Source organism: Gopherus evgoodei, chromosome 4, assembly GCF_007399415.2.
Source record: "Gopherus evgoodei ecotype Sinaloan lineage chromosome 4, rGopEvg1_v1.p, whole genome shotgun sequence".
Classification (NCBI taxonomy): domain Eukaryota; kingdom Metazoa; phylum Chordata; order Testudines; family Testudinidae; genus Gopherus; species Gopherus evgoodei.
This window is the reverse complement of record NC_044325.1, coordinates 105,733,946-105,759,586: the sequence shown is the minus strand read 5'-3', so window position 1 is coordinate 105,759,586 and position 25,641 is coordinate 105,733,946. Positions and strand designations below refer to the sequence as shown.

The 25,641-nt window shown below is 44.9% G+C and overlaps 1 protein-coding gene across 2 annotated transcripts in view; it reads right to left on the bottom strand.

The window, feature by feature from the left end:
• The window catches only part of PDE3B (phosphodiesterase 3B), a 289,004-nt gene extending 264,297 nt beyond the window's left edge, over nt 1-24,707 (bottom strand). For both annotated transcript variants that reach the window (XM_030560452.1, XM_030560453.1), the window contains exon 1: nt 21,427-24,707. In XM_030560452.1, coding sequence (XP_030416312.1) covers nt 21,427-22,437 — 1,011 coding nt within the window. In that variant the 5' untranslated portion in view covers nt 22,438-24,707. The remainder of the gene's footprint in view (nt 1-21,426) is intronic.
• Between the last annotated feature and the right edge of the window lie 934 nt (nt 24,708-25,641).

Genomic DNA, 25,641 nt, shown 5'->3' with positions numbered 1-25,641 from the left:
TGTCTAAGGTTAACCAAAAGTCTTACTGGCCTAGTGCAAAACTCTCAGGTTTCTAGGCTAAACTCAGTTTTAGGTCTTTATCTACATCAGGCTCCCACAATGACCATTTCTTCCAAAGCCGGAGCAGGCTTCTGTCTAAGATACTCTGGCTTGCAGTGTAAGGAATTTTTTTTAAAGTATCTAAATTACTTAGAAGTCTCAGAACTTCTCTACATGGGAAACTTTTATTCCCATGTATGAATGCCTTTTTTTCGGTTTAGCACATGTTGCTTTAGAATGGGTTTAAGATAAACTGAAAAACCCACTCTTATTCCAGAATAAGAATATCCATATAGGGAGTTATACCAGTTTAAATATACGAGTTTAACTATTACCGGTTATACATATAAAACTTTCCCATGCAGACAAGCCCTAAGTTCCACTGAAAGTCAATGAAACTTAGCAACCTATGTCACCTTAGATGCTATTGAAATTTTTACCCTAAAGTCTTTTAGGGCTGGAGCAAATTTTTCAAGCTGAGTAGACCAGAATTCCAGACTAACGTTAGTCCCAGACTAACTAAATTTTCTAAACCTAGAGTAAGCCTCTATCCAACCCACTTCCCCTGGAGTGCCCCACTTCGCCTTAATGGTGCTGGATATATACCCCAGCCGATCCAGCACCCCCTCAGTTCCTTCTTGCTGGCTACTCCAACAGAGGGGAAGGAGGGTGGGTTGGGAATGGATATGCACAACATATCTCGAAGAACAACAGTTACAAAGGTGAGTAACCATCTTTTCTGCTTCGACTGCTTGCTCATATCAATTCCAACTAGGTGAATCCCAAGCCTTACCTAGGCAGTGAGGTCGGAATGAGACATCGCTGAGTGCACAACTGCTGAACCAAATGCGGCATAGCCTCTAGACTGCTGAACTAACGCATAGTGAGCAGCAAAGGTATGTACCGATGACCAAGTGGCAGCTCTACAGATCTCCTGTATTGGAACCAGGGCCAGGAAAGTGGTCGGTGAGGCTTGAGCCCTCGTGGAGTTGGCGGTGAGGTCAGAACACTGGCCAAGTTGTAGCAAGCATGGATACAGGCCGTGATCCATGAGGAAGAGTATTGCAAGGAGACCAGGAGGACTTTCATCTGGTTGGCCACTGCAACGAAAAGTTGGGTCGTTTTCCTGAACGGCTTTGTATGCTCGATATAGAAGGCAAGAGCCCTACGAACGTCAAGGGAGTGCATATGTTGATCCTGCTACATAGCATGCAGCTTCGGATAAGAGACCAGGAGGAAAATGTCCTGGTTCACATGAAAAGCTAATACCACCTTGGGGAGAAAGGCAGGGTGGGGGCGAAGCAGCACTTTGTGGAAAACTGTATAGGGTGGCTCCGACGTGAGGGCTCTGATCTCAGATATGCATCTCGCTAAAGTGATGGCTACAAGGAAGGCTGTCTTCCAAGATAGGTTGAGAAGTGAGCAGGTGGCCATCGTCTCGAATGAGTGCCCTGTGAGCTTGGAAAGGACCAGGTTAAGGTCCCACGACGGAACTGGTTGTCACACTTGTGGGTAGAGGCGATCTAAACCCAGACAGAGGAAGCATGTTCTCCTGGATGGAAAGCCGAGATGGCTGCCAGGTGCACCCTGACAGATGATATTGCCAGGCCCTGCTGCTTTAGGGGTAGGAGATAGTCTAGGATGAGAGGTATCGATGCCTGCAAAGGGGGAGTGGCACACTGCTCACACCAACAAGAATCACCTCCATTTAGCCAGGTACATGGCCCGATTGGAGGGTTTCCTGCTGCCTAACAGAACCTGCTGCACCGATTGTGAGCAGAGTAACTCTGACCGAGTTAGCCACGCTGTAAGGTGGAGCAATTGCAGGTCGGGACGATAGAGGCGCCCGTGGCCTTGCAAGATCAGGTTCGGCCACAGTGGGAGTGTGATCCAAGGCTCTACCGATAACTCAAGGAGCGTGGTATACCAGTGCTGCCTGGGCCATGCGGGGGCGACCAAAATCATACATGCCTTGTCCCTGCGTAACTTGAGGGGACTCTGTGGACTAGCGGGAATGGAGGGAAGGCATAGAACAGCTGGTCTTTCCACGGAAGTAGAAAAGCATCCAGTAGGGAACCCGAAGAACGTCCCTGGAGAGAACAGAACAGTTGGCACTTCCAATTGCTGCACGAGGCGAATAGGTCAACCTGGGGAAACCTCCACCTCAGGAAGATAGAGTGGATGACATCTGGGCGAATTGACCACTCATGAGGCTGGAAGGACCTGCTGAGGCGGTCTGCCAGCGTGTTCTGGACCCCCGGGAGAAGCAACGCCACCAGATGTATCGAATGGACTATGCAGAACTCCCACTGGCGAATGGCCTCCTGGCATGGGCGGACAACCGGACTTCCCCTTGCTTGTTGATGTAGAGCATGGCTGTGGTGTTGTCTGTGAGGACTGCCACACAATGGCTATGTAGGTGCCCACAAAATGCCTGATACGCTAGGCGTACTGCCATCAGCTCTCGTACATTGATGTGCAGAGTTAGTTCGGAGGTGGCCCAAAGGCCCTACGTTTGGAGCTCCCTGAGGTGGGCGCCCCATCCCAGAGATGATGCATCTGTGACTAGGTACAAGGAAGGCTGCAGAGTGTGAAATGGTACCTCTTCGCACACCGACGTGGGGTCCAACCACCAATGGAGGGAGGTCAAAACTGATTCTGGGACAGCTACCACTATGCTCGATATACTGTTAATAACCAGGCCTGAAGCAGGCAAAGCCAAAGTCTGGCACGTCTGGTTACCCCGAAGCCACGTGCCCCAGAAGGCTGAGGCACGTCTTTACCGTGGAAGTCGGGAAGTTTTGAAGGCTACAGATGATGTTCACCATTGACTGAAAGTGTGCGTCTGGTAGGAGGGCTCGGGTAAGTCTGGAATTTAAGACTGCTCCAATAAACTCTGTTCTCTGGGTTGGTTCCAGAGTCGACTTTTCGTTGTTGAGCAGGAGGCCAAGCTGGCGGAATGTGCTTAGGGTGAGTCGAACTTGGTCCCTGATGTGGCCCCGAATGAGCCAGTCGTCGAGATACGGAAACACTTGGATCCGTTGTCAACGAAGGTAGGCTGCCATGATGGCCATAGACTTGGTGAACACCCTGGGAGCCGTGGACAGGCCGAAGGGAAGGACAGCAAATTGGTAGTGTTCGTGATTGACCACAAAATGAAGGAAGCGTTTGTGCGCTGGGCAAATCGCTATGCGGAAGTACGCGTCCTTCATGTTGAGGGACGTGTACCAGTCTCCAAGATCCTGGGAAGGAATAATGGTCCCCAGTGAAACCATGTGGAACTTCAACTTTACCATGAATTTGTTGAGTCCGCGCAGATCTAGGATGGGCCGAAGCCCAACCCTTGGGAATTAGGAAGTAGCGGAAGTAACAACCCCTGCCCCTTAGCTCCCTTGGAACCTTCTCGATCGCTCCGATGGGACAGGAGCGTTTGGACCTCCTGTATAACGAGTTGCTCGTGAGAGGGGCCCCTGAAGAGGGATGGGGAGGGAGGATGGAAGGGAGGGGAGAAAGAAAACTGGAGAGAATATCCCTTTTCCACGGTGTGAAGAACCCATCAGTCTGAAGTTATACAGGACCACGCATGGCGGAAATGGGAGAGACAATCTTGAAATGGAGGGGAAGGATCTTGGATGGTGACTGGTACACCATCCTCGGGCGCACCTTCAAAAGTTTTGCCTGGGCCCCGTTGATGATTTGGGAGGGCCTTGTTTCTGACTGGGTTGGTGGCTGGTGGATTTCTTTCTACCACCTCACCCATGTCTTCTATAAAAGTCCTGTCTTGGACCGTGGGGGGATGTAGAACCATTGAAGCTGCGGCTTAAAGGGCTTCCGCTGGGTAACTGGGTTGTGCATTCTCAGGAAGCGCATGATAGCCCTGGAATCTTTCAGGCTCTGTAGTCTAGAGTCAATTTTGTCTGAGAACACGCCCTGCCCATCAAATGGCAGGTCCTGCAGGATCTGTTGTAGCTCTGGCGGTAGGCCAGATACCTGCATAGCCATGTGATGCATCTCCTGGCTGCCCGATGCCAGGGTCCTAGCCGCAGAGTCTGCCGCATCTAAGGAGGCCTGTAAGAAGGTCCTAGCCACCTTTTTGCCCTCTTCCACTAAGGCCCCAAACTTGTCCCTGGACTCCCGCAGAATTAAATCCTTAAATTTCACCATGGAGCTCCACAAGTTATAGTCGGCTCAGGAGCGCTTGTTGGTTTGCGATCCTGAGTGAAGACACCCCTACTGACTAAATCTTGTGCCCAAACAAATCTGGATGCCTGGCGTCTTTTGATTTGGGCTCTGGAGCTTGTTGACCATGCCGTTCCCTTTCATTCACTGAGGAAACCACTAGTGAACACAGCTGAGAGTGAGTATAAAGGTACTCGTACTCCTTGGAGGGTACAAAGTATTTCCTCTCCTCTGGCCGTTGGTGGGATAGAGGCAGGGGTCTGCCAGATTGTCTTGGCGTCGGTCTAGATGGTGCGGATGATGGGCAATGCTACTCGGGACGGGGCCTCCACTGAAAGGACGTCCACCATTGGGTCCTCCAATTCCACTACTTCCTCAGCTTGGAGGTCCATATTACGTGCCACCCTACGTAAATGGTCTTGGTGGGCACGAAGGTCTTTCGAGAGAGGACCCGACGTTGTTGTCCCCGCCACTGCCTCGTCTGGAGAGGATGAGACTGATGCCACAGGAGCCAGGGGATCCTGTGGCAGAGCATGTTGCGAGGGGTCCTGTTGCCCAGGATCTGCTACACTGGGGTCTAGGGCCTGCGCTGGGGTGGGTGTAGACGCTTCCATACCCCCTAGAGAAGGACAACCTATGGTGGCTTCTGGTACCCGCGATTCTGAATGGGCTGAGCGGGAGGCCCTTGATGGAACCCCTTGGGCTTGGTGATAAGCCCACTGGGTCCAGAAAGACCACTGTGCAGGCTCCTGATTAGGGTCTTGGCCTTCATCTTGCCATTGACCCACATTACCTGCACCCTGGCTTGGAGCAGGGTAGGCTGAGCGTGAGGCATCCTCGGACTGCAATGACCATGAGGCGGAGAGCGAGGAGCAAAGTGGCGTGGACGTGTCTGTGTCGACTCTCCAGGGCATGGTGCAGACCAGTACCGAGTCACTGGAGAGTGGTGCCGGCAAGGTGCTGGGGAGCAGTACCAGGATCGAGATCGGTGTCGATGACCGAGCCAGTACCAGGATCCAGATCTGGATTGTGATGACGACCGCCTGCAGGAGCAGTACTGGGATCAGCTCTGGGAAGGAAATCAGTGCTCTGATCGGTGACAGGAGCAACATTGGGAGTCCAAATGGCACCACAGCCTGGAGCCGTGCCGTGAGGCAGATCGGTGCTGCGAGTACGACCGGTGCCGTGAGAGGGAACGGCATCGGGACTCCGAGCAACATCGGGATCGGGGCCTGCTCTGGGATCAGGAGCAGAGCCATGTTTCCACGCTAGGAGATGATGGACGTATTAGGGTTGGCTTGCCCCTAGACTGTACCGCACGAGTCGGAGGCGGTGCCATAGTCTGCGGTGGTGCCGGCTCTGTGAAGGCAATGAGGTCTCTCGCTGTTGCAAATGTCTCTGGCGTCGACCACTGTCTGGGTTGGGGAGCCAGTGTGCACCAGACTCAATGGCTCATCCCTTGGTGCCAGAGTCAACGGTGCCGATATCGGCGCTTGTACCCTCGGTCGCTCCGGTGCCGGCCGCAACTCTGAGGTTGGCAAAGGAGGTTCCAGCACCCGTTGCTGAGAGACAGTCACTCTGGCTTGCGCTGTTTCTTCTAGTCTGGAGACAGGGAATGGTGCTGAGTCACTTGCACTGGACACGGTGCTGGAGAGGTCCGGTGCCATGGGCCTCTATCCCAGTCCACCCGCGGTGCAGTACCTGAAGCTGCCGCCGGGGCACTGTGCACCGATGCACTCAGTGCCGGAACCTGGAGTTTCGATGGGGGATCCGGGCGAAGGGCTGCCTCCATAAGAAGATGCTTGAGCCTAAAGTCGTGCTCCTTTTTGGTTCGAGGCCTGAACTCCTTACAGATCCTACATTTGTCAGCCTGGTGAGACTCCCCGAGACACTGCAAACAAGAGTCATGAGGGTCTCCCATTGGAACAGGCTTTGAGCAGGCTGAACACAGTTTAAAACCTGAAGCCTTGGGCATGAGCCCGGGCGGTAGGCAGGGAGGAGTGGGAGGACCCCTTCCAACCCACTAAATCTAATTATGAACTTAACATCTACTGCAGTATACTAACTATAACAACTAGAACAACGATCTAAAACCAGGAAGCAAAAGCTAGGGAGAGCGGAGGACAGCCATGCCACGCTCCACAGTTCCAACGACTGAGCGGTAAGAAGGAACTGTGGCCGCGCTGGGTCAGCTGGGGTATATTTCCAGCACCATTGAGGCACCGTTCCAGGGGGTTCCACAGCCGACCCACTGGGTATAGCTAGGGTAAAAATTCTCCAACAGTCATGCACACGGCACATGCACACCTAATTGGAATCAATATGAGCAAGCACTCGAAGAACAGCACAATTTTAAGGAGTTACATTCAGTCTTCTCAGCCAAACAGAGGGAGGATCAGTACAATGCATGTTTTTTGGGAGAAAAGGATAAAAGGGAGTCTAAGGGCACGGTTAAATTGGGTTAGTTTGTTCGCTCCAAATGCCCAGAATTAATTATATTAAGCTGAAGTGTGTCCCCACTGTTATGTTACGCCAGTTTAACATTTTTCCCTTGTTAACCAGCTCTGCACATCTCTGAATTAACTGCCCAGCATGTTGGGAAGATATCCCATGGTTCAAATATCCACTGTTCACCTCCGTGCATTTTGGGCTTTCTCCTAACAGCACACTGTGAGATGCCTACTGAAACCTACAGCAATTCTGGAACTTGGACTCCAACTAAAACTCCTATAATTCCTCTCTGGCATCCATTAACTCATCTATATTTTTCAAACTGCTGTCAGGCAGCATGGAGGACACACTGCTGACTGCCACAATCATAACAGTCATTATTATGAGCAGGATAATGCACATGTATTGGCAGTCGTGCAGCCAGATGAGTTTGGACTGGCAGATTCAGACAGCTTTGGATACCACCCCAGTAAAGCTACAGATGGAGGCATTACGAAAGAATTAAATCAAGCAGTTACCTCCACAGGGCATTTATCTGGAGCTGCTTCAGTTGGAGGAGCACCACTTCCAGTCACAGTCAACTAGCAGCAACTGGTGGGACAAAGTAATGATGCAGAACTACGATGGCCAGCAGTGGCTGCAGAAGGTTACTTTCCTAGAGGCCTGTGCAGAACTCACTCTAAAGCTGCAATAGCAGACTACCAACATATGACTCAGCATGGAGAAGCATGTGGCCCTTACTATCTGGAAGCGCAAAAGCTACTGGTCTGCTGTAACTTGTCTGGCATTGATAGATCAACTATTTAGGCAGTGCTGCTGTGCCAGCTCATAAAGCTTGGTAGTACACAAGAGGTTATTGACAACTTTCCATGGGTAGGGTTCCTGAACTGTACAGAGGCTACCAATGGGATACACATGCCTATTTTTGCTACAAATACCCCGCATGAGAGACTCAACAGGAAGAGGTATTTCCCCATGGTGCTGCAAGGCCTGGTTGATCACCATAGAAGGTTCAACATACATTTATACGGTGTGATCTGGAAAAGTCCAGGAAGCCAGAATCTTTAGAAACTCTGGCATGTTTTCTAGAATGAACAAGGAAATTGTTGCTCCTCATTATGGACATTAATAGAGTTATGATTCCTCCTGTCATTTTACCCTCTGCTTCCCTGGTTTATGAAGCCTTTTACAGGACACTAGGAAAGGAGAAAGGAACTATTTCACTATATTTTGAGTAGTTGCAGAATGACAATGGCATACGCATTTGGAAGAATGAAGGGAAGATGGAGGTGCCTTATGACAAGGCCAGATGCTTATCATTGTGTGTCTTGTGTTATAATTGCTTGGTATATTTTCCATATCTATGACAGCACAGGCGAGAGCCTCACAGGTGGATGGGAGGAGGAGATGGAGAGACTTTCTGAATACCATAGACAGCTGGAGAGGTTGCTTCTGAAAAATGCTAAAAATGGTCAGAGAAACAGGGTCAGAGATATATTGTGCTCCTCTTTTTGAGGACAGGATATAGTTGTGATCAACAACCAAGAAAATATCCAAGGAAATGACTGATGGGTCATTGACACGGGGGGTGGGGAGGGGATTGATATGTAACTGATGGAGGAAGCAATTCCTCAATGAAGTTTTTCATCGGAGTTGTACAAAAAAAAAAAGTGTATTGAGTTAAATAACATACATAATAAATAATGCTACTTGAATGAAAAAAGTTCGTTAATAGCACAGTGCAAACTTAAGATCACTGAAGTGTGGCATGCGCAAAGAGTGGAGTATTCACAAATGCTTCTAGGTCGGGCACTCAAAACTGTTCTTCTACACCTCCACATTGGTTGATTGCTAGTTCTTTCCACATCAGTTTGGTTGATTGAATAGAAGGTTCCAGTATGGAGTGTTTCTCAATAGTTTGCAGGCCCAGGCTACGCATGTGCTGCACTTGATATTTGTAGGAAAATGTGCTCCAGCACAGCCGTTTTCCTATGCGTTGTGCATACCCTCTTTTCTGGATTGTGCATCCTTCCGAGACTTCTGATGCTTTCCCGGAGTAATCTATCCCTCCACCTTTCTGCCTTTATGGCCCTCTCTCTCTGGGGCCATGTACGCAATTACTACTTCCCTGAACATCTCAAAGATCCAGAAGGTGCCTTCCAGTCCTATGTTCCTACTGCTACTGTCATCTTTTTTCTGTTTCCTTCAGAGGTTTGTCAGCCTTTCAGTGGGAGATTCAGCCTCTATAAACCCAGCTTATTGCATTGTACAAGGTAAGGATTAATTACTGTGAATTAAGACAACAAATAATTCAGTGTAAAAAATGTGTGTGGATTCAAGGCTCTTTAATGTGAGTAAACCAAGTTAACCCAATGCAACATTTCCTTGTAGACAAACTAAGATGACCGGTAAATGAGGAAGGGAATAAAAGAAAAAACATACAGTGCAATAGTGATAGAATGCAAATTCAAGGGAAAGAGAGACAAATTCAAACTTCATAGCTTCATCTCAGCAGAGATGGGAGATTACATTTGTGGTTTTCAGCTACCATTACAATATTTTATTCATTGAGCTGTAGGCAAGTCTACAGCTTGTGACATGAAAAGGTAAATTGTAACTTTGGCCTTTGGGTTGATGAATTTGGGGTCAACGAAGGATTGGTGGATAGCTGACACTTGTGCCCCCGTGTCTCTCCACGCAGTAACCTTCTTTCCGCCCACTCTCAAATTTTCCCTTCGCTCCAAGGGTATTTGAGAGGCATCTGGGCCTGGGGATCTTTGGTGTGATGGAGGTGTAATGAATTGCACTCGCATGGTGTTCTTGGGACAGTTGGCCTTGATATGTCCCAGTTCATTACACTTAAAGCATCTTCCATCTGATGGGTCACTGGGCCGAGGTGAGTTACTGGAGACTGGTGAGGTGGAAGGGTAGGGTGTCTGTGGCTTTACTTGGGTGGTATGTGGGGTCTTTGGCTGTCCTCGGTTGTAGGGTTTATGGTCTGTGTGGCCCCTGGGGTAATCATTCCCCTTGACAGTAGCTTTCTTGCTTTCTGCCAGTTCCATCCATTTGGCTCCAATCTCCCCCGCCTCAGCGAGATCTTTGGGTTTTCCATCTTGTATGTACCGTGTGATGTCTTCAGGAACACCATCCAAGAACTGCTCCATTTGTATGAGGAGGTGCAGTTCTTCCAAGGTTTGAACGTTGTTTCCTGTTATCCAGGCCTCATAGTTTTTTGCAATGTAGTAGGCGTGTTTGGAAAATGACACCTCTGGTTTCCACTTTTGGGTTCTGAAGCGCCGACGGGCATGATCTGGGGTTATCCCCATTCTGTATCTGGCCTTGGTTTGAAAAAGTTTATAGTCATTCATTTGCTGCTTAGGCATTTCAGCTGCCACCTCTGCTAAAGGTCCACTGAGCTGTGGCCTTAATTCTACCATGTACTGGTCTTCGGGGATGTTGTACCCAAGACAGGCTCTTTCAAAATTTTCCAAGAAGGCCTCGGTGTCATCACCTGCCTTGTAGGTGGGAAATTTCCTGTGCTGTGGAGCAATAATGGGTGATGGGTTGTTAGGATTGGCTGGAGTCTGTTGCTTAGCCTTTTCTAATTCCATGGCCTGTTGATGGGCTTCCCTCTGGAGTTCTATCTGTCTTCTGTGGGCTGCCTCTTCTTCTGCTTGCTTCCTTCGGTGGGCCACCTCTTCTTCTTCTAGTTTTCTTTTGTGTGCTGCCTCTTTGGCTGCCTATTCTCTTTGGTAGGCTGCCAGTTTGATGCTTTCTTCCTTTTCTTTCAGCTCCACCTCTTTTTGTCTTTTTTCCAGTTGTCGCCTGTGTACAGCTTCTTTGATTTGTTCTTCGGCCTCCATTTTTGTCTTGGTAGACATGGTTCCTGTTTTCTTGTGTTGGGGTGCCCTCCGGTGTTTCTCTTCTGAACTGCAGGCTCTGTTGCCTCCTGGAGTCTGCCTAGCAACAGTGCCTTTAGCTAATCTTCAATGTTAAGTAAACCTGAAAAACCACTTTATTTGCATGTATATAGTGCTGGTATGACTCTCAATGGGAGTGCTATTGTGTGACAAAAGACTCTTAATAGCACCTTAATGGTTTCTTGCTTAAGATGCAAGCTACAAACTGCCAGAGAGAGCAGAAAAAAAAATTCTCTCTGGTTCCCTTTTAAAACCAACTGTTTCTCTCTGCTAAAAAGCCCTTAGCAGAGAAAAGAAAAATATAATATTCCTACTGGCTTCTGGATTCTGTCTATATCCCAACCGCTGCTACTCATGTCATAACCTTAGTCCCAGATTTGGACCTTAGCATCCAAAATATGGGGGTTAGCATGAAAACCTCCAAGCTTACTTACCAGCTTGGATCTGGTACTTGCTGCCACCACCCAAAAAATTAGAGTGTTTTGGGGCACTCTGGTCCCCCTGAAAAACCTTCCCTGGGGAACCCAAGACCCAAATCCCTTGAGTCTCACAACAAAGGGAAATAATCCTTTTTCCCTTCCCCCCTCCACGTGCTCCTGGAGAGATACACAGACACAAGCTCTGTGAATCCAAACAGAGTAACTCCCCCTCTCCGTTCCCAGTCCTGGAAACAAAAAGCACTTTCCTCTTCACCCAGAGGAAATGCAAAATCAGGCTAGCAAATTCAACACACACACAGATCTCCCCCTGATTTCTTCCTCCCACCAATTCCCTGGTGAGTATAGACTCAATTTCCCTGAAGTAAAGAAAAACTCCAACAGGTCTTAAAAGAAAGCTTTATATAAAAAAGAAAGAAAAAATACATACAAATGGTCTCTCTGTATTAATGTGATGAAATACAGGGTCAATTGCTTAAAAGAATATTGAATAAACAGCCTTATTCAAAAAGAATACAAATCAAAGCACTCCAGCACTTATATTCATGCAAATACCAAAGAAAAGAAACCATATAACTTACTATCTGATCTCTTTGTCCATACACTTAGAAACAGAAGACTAGAAAGTAGAAACTACTTCTCCAAAGCTCAGAGAAAGCAGGCAGACAGAAAACAAAGACTCAGACACAAACTTCCCTCCACCCAAAGTTGAAAAAATCCGGTTTCCTGATTGGTCCTCTGGTCAGGTGCTTCAGGTGAAAGAGACATTAACCCTTAGCTATCTGTTTATGACACCCTGAAATAAAACTCACCCTAAAAATCTTTCCATCAACACCATTTTAAAAAGAGTGCAAGAGAAACATTCACACAAACACTCCAAACACAAAAATTAAACCCAAGACACTGATATTTTGAAATACAGGAGGATCAAAACCACCTAACAAATTTCATCATATTGTTATAGTATAATAGCATCAAAAATGTAACTTTGTTCACTAGCAATATATATTTAACAGAAATGCAAAAATGAAGTGTATGAATCTCATCAGGTGTATCTTGTGCAGTTACTGATACTCTGAGACTGTTTTGCTCTAAGGTAACATGGCTTTAAATGAACAAAAACAACCCTTTACACGTTCCAAAATTAAATGAACAAAATTTAAATAGAAATTATTAATCTATACGAAATTGTAATAGCTGAATTAGAAATACACTCTCTCTTTTTAAAAACCAGGACAACAACATTGCATAAAACTATAGGTACCTCCTTAAAAGAGTGACAGAAAACATGCTCTATCCCAGGGGTAGGCAAGCTATGGCATATGTGCCAAAGATGGCACATGAGCTGATTTTCAGTGGCACTCACACTGCCTGGGCCCTGGCCACCGGTCCAGGGAGGCTCTGAATTTTAGTTTAATTTTAAATGAAGCTTCTTAAACATTTTTAAAACCTTATTTACTTTACATACAACAATAATTTAGTTCTATATTATAGACTTATAGAAAGAGACCTTCTAAAAATGTTAAAATGTATTAGTGGCACGTGAAACCTTAAATTAGAGTGAATAAATGAAAACTCAGTACACTACTTCTGGAAGGTTGCTGACCCCTGCTCTATCCAGACTGGCAAAACTCAACTTGCACTCCAATGTGGGGTAAGGAATGATGACGGGGCTGAGTACATTTTGCACTTGGAGCAGTAGATTTTGATGACAACTTTGTAAGGCTGAATTTATCAATGAAAATGTAAACTGTTTTGCTTGAGTTTGGACTTCAGTTTGTGTTTTTTCTTATAATGAAAGGCCTGTGTAAACGGTTATATTATTGCAGCCTATAAGCAATCACAAGGGAATTAAACTTACAACAAATATGAGTGTTTTTACATTGAAGTTCATGCCTAAATGGTTTGCCAGTGCCCCTTTTAAAGAAAAATATGAAAAATGTGCAATAAGGTTAAGATATTTACCTTTTATGGAATTCAGATTTTCTGTGTCCCCTTTACCAAATATTAGATCATCAGCATTGATGGTCACTATACAGACTGCGATTTTAGTACTGACCATTTGAATCAGCAATCTGTATTGAAGACAAAGCTCACACAGGCTTTTTTCCTTTTTCTGAAGTAGTATTAACATAAAGGAACTAGAATAAAAAATGTTATCCCCTTTTGTAGATGGGGAATTCATGAAAATTAAGCTTTCCTATTTCTGGATGCAACCTCTGCTCAGAAATGAGGAAAGTAGGTGCAGATTATAAAGACGAGACCAATTCATGTGTTCTCTCTCTCGAAGGACTGTTTAATGGATTCATTTGTAAGTATTATATCTACTATTTATTTTATTTTCATGTATATAGAATCATTTGTCTAAGTTTACAGCTGTTCAGTATCTCCCCTGCCAGGCAGGTCACTTGAATGGCTCCTGTCCCAGCGTCTCCCTCACCCCGATCCTGGCCCTCCTTCCCTCTCCATCTCTCATCCTGACCCCCATTTTTATTCCTTTCATGCCACCATTCCTAGCCTCCTGCCCATTCCTCTGCTTCCCCCATCCATCTTCCCTGTCTCTTGCTGTCTCTGATTTCAATCTCTAGTGCTCTCTCTCACTTCCTGTCCTCACAATCACCACACATCTTTGATGACTTCAACCTCCATGTTGACGACCCATCCAACCCCTTAGTTGAACTTTTCCTTGCCCTAACCTCTTTGTTCAACCTGTAGCCTGGTTCAACTGTCCCACTCACCAGCAGGGCTGTTCATTTGACTTGGTCTTCACCAAGCATTGCATTCTATCAGATCTCTCTTCTGCTGAGTTACTCCTTCTGACCCTCACATGCTCTCTTTCAGCATCACTCCACCACCACACATAACCTAGACCCTCTCATCTGACCTTTCAGTAACCTTGCCAATACCCTAATGTTGACTTCTCATCTACTCTCAGATATCTCCTTCCTTTCTTCCATCGACATGGTGGTTGATTCTCTGTGTTTCACTCTCCTGCACCCTTGATTCTTTTGCCGCTCTCCCCCAGCCCTGCCCCCTAACCCCGTCAACATCCACTACTTCTACTCATGCGGTGGACCATCTCTGGCAAAAATTCCGTGACCAGGATAACTTTCTCCATTCTCTCTTCTTTCAGTTCTGCCATATTCTTAGCTAAACAACACCACTTCTCCAACTAAACTGAATCCTATACAACCACAGCCACTTTGTCATCACCTTTGATTCACTCTTTAAATTCTTCCCACCTCCTCTTCTCTCTCCACACAGAATCTTGATTTCTTCCCCCCCCCCCCAGCAAAAAGTGATAAAATATGACAAACTATCCCGCCCCTCAGCTTTCCTTCCTTCCTTTTTCCTCCTAAAACTCTCACCTTCTCCCGTGACAAAGACACGGATGTTTGTCTGATCTCCTCCTCTAACCCTTCTCTAACTCCATTGACCCCATCCTATCTTCTGATCTGCTTTACTCTTTTTCTTAACCTCTCACTCTCCTTTGGCTTTTTCTCTTCACAATACGAGCAAAGTTTAGTCTCTCCAATGTTAAAAAGCACCATCCTTGACCCTACTTGCCTCTCCAATTACAGACTCATCTCCTTTCTTCCTTTCATCTCTAAACTTATTGGTTGTGCTGTTTATAATCGCTGTCTGAGGTTCCTCTCCTCCAATTCCATTCTAAAGACTCTCCAATCCAGCTTCTGCCCCTTGTATTCCACTGAAACCCCTCTCACCCAAGTTTCTAATGGCCTCTCTTTTCCTGGCCAAAGCTCAGAACCAGTCTTCCATCCTCATCCGCGTTGACATGCTGGCCACCTTTGACCATGCTCTTCTTCTTGAAATCTCGTTCTCCCTTGGCTTCCATTACTCTGTCCTCTCCTGGTTCTGTTCCTACCTCTAATTGCTCATGCAGCAACATGTCCTTCCAAGGATCTTCCTCATTCCCCTTCCAACCTTCTGGGTGGGTTCCACGGAGCTCTGTCCTTGGTCCCCTTCTCTACTCCTTATCTCTGGATAATCTCTATGCTGATGAACAGATCTACCCTCTCTATTCCAGACCTGTCTCCTTCTATCTAAACTAAAATCTCACTCTGTTTCTCTGATATCTCATAGATGTCTAGCCATTGGCTCAAGCTCAGCATGGCTAAAACAGAGTTCTTAATCGTCCCCCTAATTCCTTTTTCAATCACTGTGGACAACACTGCCATCCTGGCTGTCAGTCAGGTCCATAATATAGGCATTATTTTTGACTGAGACCCTTCTCTAGGTCCTCCTATCCAGGCTATATCTAAATCTTGCCAATTCTTTCTGCTTAACATCTGTAAGATATGCCCTTTCTTATCCATCCACACAGCTAAAACTCCTATCCAAATACGCATCATAGTTACTGCAACATTCTTCTTTTGGCCTTGAGAAATGCAATCTTGCCCTACTCATATCTATTCGGAGCACTGTTGCAAAGGTCATTTTCCTAGTCCATTGCTTTGACCAAGTCAGCCCATTTTTTCAATACTTCCACTGGCTCCTCCTTCACTTTTGCATCAAACATAAGCTACTTGTATTCACTTTCAAGGCCCTTCACAGTCAGTCCTCATCCTACCTATCATCTCTCATTCATTATCAAGCCATCATTGCTTACTTCTGAGTGAACCACGATTACAGCTTCCACAGCCCATTCATCGAATTTTCAAACAAGCACTCTTGTGCTTTCTCCCATGCTGCCTCACACATTTGGGAAGTGTTCCCTGTAAACAACAACAAACTACTTCATAACCCACCTTCAAATCACTCCTTAAAATTCTCTTCGGCCATAAAGTCTACAAAAAAAATTGACGATGGCTAGGCTGCTGGTGTGCTGAGTGCCTATCATACTGATCAATGTCTTGTGGGGTTTCTTGTACTCTCCTTGATCTTTCTATATCCATCTGTTGGCTCTTGTCTTATATGTATATTACAAGCCCTTTGGGGGTAGGGACCATCTTTTTGTTCTGTGTTTGTACAGTGCACCTAGCAGAATGGGGTCCTGGTCCATGACTAGGGTTTCTAAGCACTGCAATAATACAAATTAATAATATTAATATAAGCACACCTATAAGAATAAGACAGGAGCCCACCTCAAGAAGCTTACAGTTTAAACCAGACATTGAAAGCAAAGGATAATAAGTGGGTGGAGGTACTATATAATGGAGGATTACAGTAGTGATTAGCATAAAATATTCATTGTTATATACAAGTCTCTCATGTTCTTTTCTCTTTAATATATTAATGTTCATATGTGTGAGGGTGGGGCTGAGGTTAAAACTGGAATCTTAAACAAGTAGTGTGATCTGACGACGATTTAAAAAAAAACAGCGAGCTCACATGGCACCATGAGGGTTTATGAGGCAGCATAGGAAGAGGAGAAGTCATTTTGAGAGCATGACAGGCAAGCAGAGTTTAGAGAAATGGGTACTAATGTGGGGGTAGGTGGTAGAGATCAGACATCTCTGGGCCTCAAAGTTGAGAAAGTATATAAATGTAAGGAAGAGGACTGAAAATAAATGCTATATTCTGAATACACATTACATTATTTGACCAAGCAACACCACCAGCAAAGAGTAGATAGGCTTCATCTTATTACTTTGCTTTATTGTATATCTGTTTAAATATTATCCTCTTTAACTGTTCTGGTATGAAGTCAAATTTGTTATATTAAGATTAAGTGGATAAAATGAGACATAATGCAATTTGTCTCTAAGCAAAGGGAAATATGTGAACACTTCCCTTGCTGGTTGGAGTAAGACAGTGTGTGCACATTGGTACCCAACTGCTAATCTCATATTTTAAAATGTAAAATGAAGCTAGTAAATACTGTTTTTATGTACAAAAGAAAACAATAATAATTTAATACAGAGCTTCTGTTAATGACAATATCACAAATATTTTTGTATAATTACACCTGTTCTCTCAGTCATTGCAACCATTTTAAAAGAGGGATCATTTTAAAAAGCCAGCCTCTAAAATTTGCACCAAATAGTTAAATGACATTTATTATTAATTATTATTATTATATGTATTACTGTACTGTTATGGGTTCTAATTGATTTCAGTGTTCTACTTTTTTTTAAAATGCACTGTAAAAATATATAGTAACAGATATTCCCTACTCCAAAGGGCTTACAATCTAAACAAGCAAGTAGGAAAATATGAACTTTTTAATGTCTATTTTACAAACAGGAAACAGAACTATAGAGACTAAGGCCGCAGTGCAACAAGGTGTTCAAGTACATAGGTAACGTGAAATTAATGGAATTACTAACCTATTTAAACTTGCATTAGGACCTATATGACTTGTTCAAGGTCAAACAAACAAACAAACATCTATGGAACTGAACCCAGATTTCCAGGGCAGTGTTTTAACCACATGACTATCCTTCATCTAAGCAGAATAGGGTGAAATGAAAGTAATTGCTTCGTGAAACACTAAGCTTCCTGCACATCTGAACAAGTCAAATAGCGAGGAAAAATTTGCTCCATTTTTTTAGAGCATTCACTATTTCTGTCACGCCTGACCCAGATATGGAGAGGAAAAAAAAAAATCAGGAAAAAAAAATTCCTTTCCTGCAAGACACAATATCTTTTACACAGTAGATCTCGTTAACTCAGTGAGCCCAATCACATCCCATACATATATCTTGGATGGTAAATGTATTTCTCCCTAATACATAGGTTAAAGACAAGTACTTTTCAGAACAATAAGCCAAACAAACATATTTGATATTTACAAGATCTGTAGTAGTGTCCAGGACTACAGAGGGTCCCAACTCTGAATTTCTCATGTTTCAACAGATCCCAACTGGAGCTGGAATATATTATACTATACTCAGGCAACCAGTCCCTTTGAAGTCCATGGGAGTGGTCCTGCGATTGTTTGCAGGATCAAGCCCTTAAAACCTACTCCTGCTCCCAGTAATGACAAGATAAAACTCCCCTTGACTTCAATGGGAATAGAACTGGACTACCAGATTAACATCTTTAGGGTAGGAACTGTTTTGATTACTTGTTCTGTAAATATTTATTTTATAACATGAAACAATAATAAATAATGAATGTAACATTGGGTTCAAGATGAACACAGAAATAGTTACATGAGTTTGTTTACTATAAGTGCAGGATTTTTAAAACATTTATTTTATTTCAATGAAGAGTAGAAAAACACTAATATGTTCAGTGCTTGAGTGTCTGAAAAAATTGTGCTTATTTGAAATTTAGACTTAAAATTAAATCATATTACATCACCCTTTTGCAGTTTTGTATTCATTTTTATTCACATTAATAACCTGTTTAAGTTTTATTTGAGGTTTCTAAAAATAAACCATTACTGTATAACCTATTTTAAATGAGGAAAACAAGTACACGAGTTGTCAGTTTTCCAGAACTATGTTGTTAGCGATGTTTGTAGCAGATGCAGGAGGCAAAATGCTGTAGAATGTGATATCTTAAGACAGCATGGATATTCATTGCCAAATGGCAAAAGCATATGTAATTTTTAAGCATATTTCAAAGTTTAGTTCCCATACAAACAAAACAGAGCGTGATCCTGCAGACATTTACTACATGGGTTACTCAAGTTAGGAAGCATTTACAGAATCAGGTTCATGGGGCCTGTTCCTGCTCCCACTGAAGTCAAAGACTGCTCAAATTGATTTCTGTTGGAGTAGACAGAATACATACACAAGAAGCTGTTTCTCCTCCCCTTATCTCCCCTCCCCATATGTACACAGACCTCTTTCCTAGTATTAGCTTTCGCCTACTACTGAAAAAAACAGAATATGAACCCAATACAATGGTTTTCTCACAGGATTTTACTAACTAACCAGAACACAGGTTGTCAGACATAACTATTCACAATTTTTTCCAGACTCAGTCAACTCTGCAGTTTTATTTTCCTAGCACTCTACAATTTCAGTATAATATATTAATATTCTTACAAAATATCACGATAGTAACTTAGCCCTCTCAGATTACTAAAACACATTCATACCATTATGGATTTATACTGCATTCTTTGTATTTCTCTGAACTTTTTAAACAGTACTAATTAATCTCTATTTAAATTAACTACTTGAAAATGTTAATATTGCAAAAAAATGCATATTACAGATCTTTATTAAATGTTTTAACATGTAACCACAATTCTTTAAGATAAAATATTTGGGAGAGAATTAAAGGTATTACATTTTGATTCCATGTGTTCCCTCTGTTTCAATAATTGCACTGTAGTAGAATAGCAAAAAACATTCAAATAAGCATAGTGTTTATTAAATTTTCAGATAAAGTCTCAAGGTATTGATTTTTTTTAAGTGGATACATCTGACATTTTATTAGCTCTGCAATGACCATCTTCTCTGAGTCAGATGCAAACTTTGTCTTTGCACCAGCACTGATAAAATACTGAACAGAAGGAAATGTATCCCTAAATCAAAGTACCTCAAATTTGTGAAAAAATCTGTTAATACTATTTAAATTTTCCTTAAGAGATATTTATTGTAAAACATAGTCTTCTGTTTAAAAATGTAGGAAACTAGAAGTGTACAACATACTACTTTTATTCACTTTTATGGACATGGAAAACATCAAAACCTAGATTCTACAAGCAAACACCCATGATTTCAGCATTTGTTGAACATTCAGTGTATTTTGCTAAGGTTGGCATTTATCATATTTTTCCAAACACTAAATACCTATAGTTTGGCTTGAAGTTTATAGAAACTTTTAGAAAGTCATCTAAATACCTAAGGCAGTATTTGATTAAATAAAGCTAATATCCTTTACCATCCATAAAAAGGTTTTAAAAAAAAACTAGTACAATTTGTATTTTTCCTATACTGCAGATATTCCTGACACAGAAGCTACTCACCTGAAGTAAAGTACTATATTTACTATGTAACTAGAATAAAAGAGGGAAAGGCAAGTAAACTTCTAATTAAGATACCATATTCCCTAGACATTTGAAAGGCATGATACAGTGTTTAAATGCTTGTTCACATGATGAATCTTACCAACGTACAAGCTTAAAACTGGCTACATAAAACTATTTCTGAAACCCTTTACTTTAACTTTTAAATGACTCTGTAATACTGATAAAGAGCCTCAGAATTTGAATGTATTTCTAAACCGACTAATGCTGTATTCCTCTGCAATGTAAATGCCCAAGTCAAGGATTTCTCTCAGCTTGGCTCATCTTTCCCTGCTTCGCTTCAGACTCACCGAATAAATTACAGTAGGGGAGGGAGCTCTGGGAAACAATTACACCAGATGCATTAGGAAATACACACGAGAGCAAAACTAGACAAGCTTCGTTTATTTAGAACCTCCGAATCTCAGCTGCAGCAATAGACGGGACTTTCTGTAACAATGGCCTCTTGGCTTACAAGCCAGGCTTTGTTTATATGTTTATTTAAACACACACACATACACATTTGTATTCTCCGTTCTGTGACTGGATGATTTTCCACTTCAAGTAGCCCCGGGCCAATTCCATCAGCAGCACAACTCAGTGTTCCTAGAGTTCACGTGCAATTTCCAAGATACAAACAGACTCAACCCCCACAAGGAGTTTGCACTACACGCTTTGCACCGCAAAGGGTTTTGCCCAAAGTAGAAACGAGCAAGACTTGCCTTATAAAACCTGAATATTTCATGCTTCCTTCCAGACTTGACTCAACAGTTCTCTAACTGTAAGACTGTTCCTAAACCAAATCAATCTAAACGCGATATTGCCTTATTTGGAAAGAAACTACATTAACTTGGTAGAAAAGCAGACATTCGTGATGTACACATCTGTGCCAGCCAGTTTAAAGTAATGTCTTCTAAAGCCTGGTTTTCCCCGGATACTTGCAGTCACCTGGTCAAAAAGGTGGGAAGAAACAAAGTGCTATGCAACTAGAAAGTTTCATCCTCCAGTGTAGTCTCTGGGAAGCCGAGGGAGTGGAAACATCACAATCGAAATAATAATAAAGAGGTATGGGATACCTAAGAGGGCTATGCTTAAAAAAAAAGTTACTTTTTATAGAGGTAAGGTCTGCCAACCGATGCACAACGTCCAACGTCCCTGATTCCTGCAGGGAACACATCACAGCGTCTATTGACAAATTAAATCTTAAGGGATGCCCAGAAAAATGATCTCGCACAAGCGCAGAGATGAACTAATGCGCGCCTAACGTCTTATCTTTCTATTTATTATTTTAGGGGCATCTTGACACGTCCCCCTGCAAACACATACCAGTATATGCGCGGGCGCGCGCATGTACACACGTTAGACTGTGACACTTGTACTGGCTCCTCGGAAAGTTTTGAAGTTTGGTTTCCTCTGCCCCGAGGCCCCGGCAGCGCTGCCCCCTCCCTCCCCCAGTTTCGGGGGGACTTACCTGTTCTCTGGAAATACAAGGCAACGAGGGTCTCCTGGACATTTTGCAGCTGCCGTAGTAGCTGGTTGGCGTTTCCCCTAAGGACACACAGCTAGACCTCCTCCTGGGTCTGATCACAGGCACTTTCTCCTCCACGCTGGGAAGCCGCGGGTGGTGATGCTGGTGCTGCGCTCCCTGACTCTGAGCGGAGAAGATGCGGCGCTGCCAACCCAGCAATGCCAGGAGGCAGCCGGCCATGCCGACTGAGCCGGCCAGCAGCGGTCTGAGGCTTGGGGGCAGCGAGCTGAGGCTGGTGAGCGAGACCAGCCAGACCAGGCTGGAGAAGACTAAGACCAGGAGGCTTCGGCGGAGTTTCAGGGTGCTCTGCAGCAGGGTCAGCACCGCCACCGAGCCCAGCACGGTCAGCAGCCGGCCTGCCACCATCTGCAGCTCGGCGGGGCCCTGCGGCGAGTCTCGGTGCCCTTCGGCGGGTAACAACCACTGCAGCGCCACGAAGTCCCCAGAGTAACAGCAGAGCGGCAGAGCCAGCAGCCACCAGAGGCTGGTGCCGGTGCCGCCGCCGCCGCCGGGCTCCTCGCGCTTGCCCCGGGCCAGGTAGCAGGTGAGGAAGAAGAAGGCACAGGCGATGCTGAAGAGGGGACTGAGGCAGTGGGACAGTCCCAGCAGGGTGCGCAGCGCCGAAGGGCCCCGCCAGCCGCTCTCTCCCTGCTGGCCCCAGGGGCTGCTCCGGCCGTAGGAGAGCAGGAGCGAGAGGACAAAGGCGGCCAGGGCGCCCAGGCTGAGCAGAGCCCGAGGGGGGGCGGCGGGGAGCAGCAGCAGGGAGAGGAAGCCCCTGGGGGGGTCCTGCCTCAGGGGGGTCACGCAGCTCTTCACATAGCCGTTCCGCAGGCTCTCCGGGCCGCTCCCGGGGCGGGCCAGGGGGGCAGCCACCCCGCCGCCGTCCTGCGGCGGCTGCTGGGGGAGTTTGCTAGGTCCATGCTGGGAGGCGACGGCTTCTCTCTCTTCCCTCATGGTGGTGTGGGGAGAGCGTGGGTCTAGTCAGCTCCGTCTCCTTCTGCTCGGCGCTGCCTCCCTCATCTCCGTCGGGGACAGGCTCTCGGGTCAGCCGCGGGCTCCTCTCCCCGACCGAGCGGCGGAGTCCGGAGCATGGTGGGTAACGACGGGGAAAGCGAGAGAAGGTAAAAAGTCTCTGCGCGAGGCGGCTCGGCACTGGGGACTCGCTATCGCCTCCGCGCGCCCACCGGCTGCAACGGCGGCGGCTGGCAGGACCCCGGAGGGGGAGGGGGAGAACGGGACGGAGCCCTCCCTGCTCCCTCCTGCAGCTGCACACGGCGTGCGCGGAAGCGGCGGCGGCACGCGCCTAAAGAGCGGTTGGACTCTAACGGCCGCCGCACAGTAGCGGTGGTTGGCCTGCCAGGCTGAGGAAACGGGAGCGCGCGCGCCGCCAGCCCTAGTTCGGGCCGCTCCAGGGCCGGGGTGCGCTCAAGAGCGCGAATCCCCGCGGGTGGGTTACAGCGCCCGCCGGGTAGCGTCTGGCGTGGCACCCCCTAGCTAGAGTAGTTCCGCGGGCTCCCCGGCTCAGTTCCTCCGGACTCTTACACAGGCTGGCGGCCCGAGGTGTGTTCGCGGCTCACAGCTCTTACTCGGACTGGGCCCCCTGCCTACACGCGCTGGTCCCATGATCCGGGATCCCCTCTCACAGAGCAAAGAAAGCAGCATTTTCACCTGCGAACGGGGCTGTGGGAATTCTGCAAACCTATATAAAAATCTAGACTGGCATATTTAGGCAGCCATTCTTAAAAACGACAAGGAGTCCCCTGGCACCTTAAAGACTAACAGCTGTATTTGGCCATAAGCTTTGGTGGATTAAAAAAACTCGTTCTTTTTGTGGATACAGACAAACACGGCTACCCCCTGATACTTGACTCTTAAAAACGGTGGCCACACAGCGTTTGGAGAGAACTGGACAGATGACTCAATTTTTACTCTTCTTGCCTTTGAATACTACCTTCTCTCGCTTCTATTGTTCTTTTTACTTGCTTGCCTCGCTCCCAGCACAAATTGGAGGTGTTTATAGTCTTTCAACTACCTGAAGCTGTAAATAGGGACATTGGGGGGCAAAAAACTAGGGACATTCAAATAGATTTGTGGAGAGATAGTGGCCAAGTGCTTTAAAATGTACTGGCTCTTGGAAATAGTAGGCATGCATATAAAGAGAATTAGAGGCTTTTCATTGCTATAAAAATACATGAGGAGTAGGTTTGATTTATAGTAATTTCTCTTGGTTTTTTCAGTTTTTGGCATAATGTTTACGCATATGTACAGATGAGATTAAATTGTTAAACCAGGCTTGAAGAGCCACAAAACAAAGTTTGCTTAATTTTCTTTTTTAAAAATTCATATAAAGCTTCCCCATCACTACTGGGAGTACCTAAAAGCCATAAACAATATACATACTTCAAGCAGCTAAGGATTCTTCTCTTTTCCACTTAATCCTCTACACCCCTCTTAGCTGTCTGCCTGGTGGCAATTGTAGTCTCTGATCTCCTTTTCAGTTCTTTTGATGAGATGGCCATAAAATCTCTCTAGAACCTCAAATAATTTAGCTGTGGTAATAATGTTTTATAATTAAATACTGTAACAGTAAGGACCTGATCCTGGACCTCATTTGAGTAAGCCTTGAAGACCACATCTTCCAAGCATTTACACGTGTGCTTAGCTTTATACGTATTTAACTCCCATTGGTTGTACTATGGCCCTGATCCTATAATATGGGCTTTGCACAAACACAAATATCTGACCAGGTGCAATAGCTAGCAGAATCAGGGCCTTGGTGACACTGAAAGAAAAAAGGATTTTTTACAAATAAGCACAGTTATGACTCAACTGAGTCTTTAACGGTATTATATTTTCTTAATTTGGGGAAATTCTCATTTTTAACTTAAATATGTATTCAGCAAAGTGTGCAGTCAGAAGAGTTCATAGTATAGGTCTATGGATTACATGCCTTTTTAAAATGATGATGTAGTGAAGTCACAGATGTGCACCTAGGATTGAAAGTTACGTAAGATATCTTGCAAATTAAATTCTTGGAAAAAACAGATTTAGGGCCCAATACCAAAAGTCTTACTTATGTGACTAGTCCTTCTGAAGTGAATGGAATTAATTGCTTTTAGGGCAAGATTTTAAGTATTTAGCAACTAAAAGGTACGGACAGGCATCTACTGGGATTTTCAAAAGCTCAATAGTAGATACCTAAATACTTTTAAAATTTTGTCCTTTAGGCCTTGTCTACACACTAACGTTTTTCCAATTTAACTAAGTTCATTAAACCAGTGCAGTTTGTGTGTAGACAAGGCCTTAGGCCCCACTCCTGCAAATGCTTATATATGCAGGGCCACCCAGAAGACTCAGGGGGCCTGGGGCAAAGCAATTTTGGGGGCCCCTTCCATAAAAAAAAGTTGCAATACTATAGAATACTATATTCTCGTGGGGGCCCCTGTGGGGCCCGGGGCCTGGGGCAAATTGCCCCACTTGCCCTTCCCATCACCCCCCGGGCAGCTCTGTACATATGTGCTGTGCACATGAAGTAATGTTTTCAGAATAAGGGCCTATGACTCAATAATGTGCATAAAAGTCAGCTAGCAGGATTACTGAAGGGATTAAAAAGTTCTACAACAGCATTCAGTGTAACCAAAATGCAAGTTTCAAATTTGGAAAGTACAGCAGAGGCAAGTAACTAATATTTACCATTTTAATCAGAAATAAAACATATTTGAAATTCGGTACTGTTTGTTAAGATCTTATTTTTAGAATAACTGGAATTCACAAGAAATTGGGAAGAAGCAACTCTCTGCTTTCCAGAAAGCAAATCCAATTGGTGGAGTCTTTAGTGTTCTTGTACCATAGCTTTCTTGTGGAAAGCTCAAAGTTTCCTTGAAAGAAGGATTTAAATCCTGTGTTAGTATACGTGTTATCAGTATCATTCTTCAGAGTCCATATTGGAAATCATGTTTTAAAAATAAGGGAAAAAATACTTTCCCCCAACACATATCTAGTCAATGTTATATTTTTGCATTTAGCTTTACCCACATGAGTAGTCCTATTAACATCAGTAAGACTTCATGAGTAAAGTTAAGCATCTGCATAAATGTTGGGATGACCAGGGGCTAATATTATAAAGTGAACCGTATTCTTACTATATAAGTATCCTTC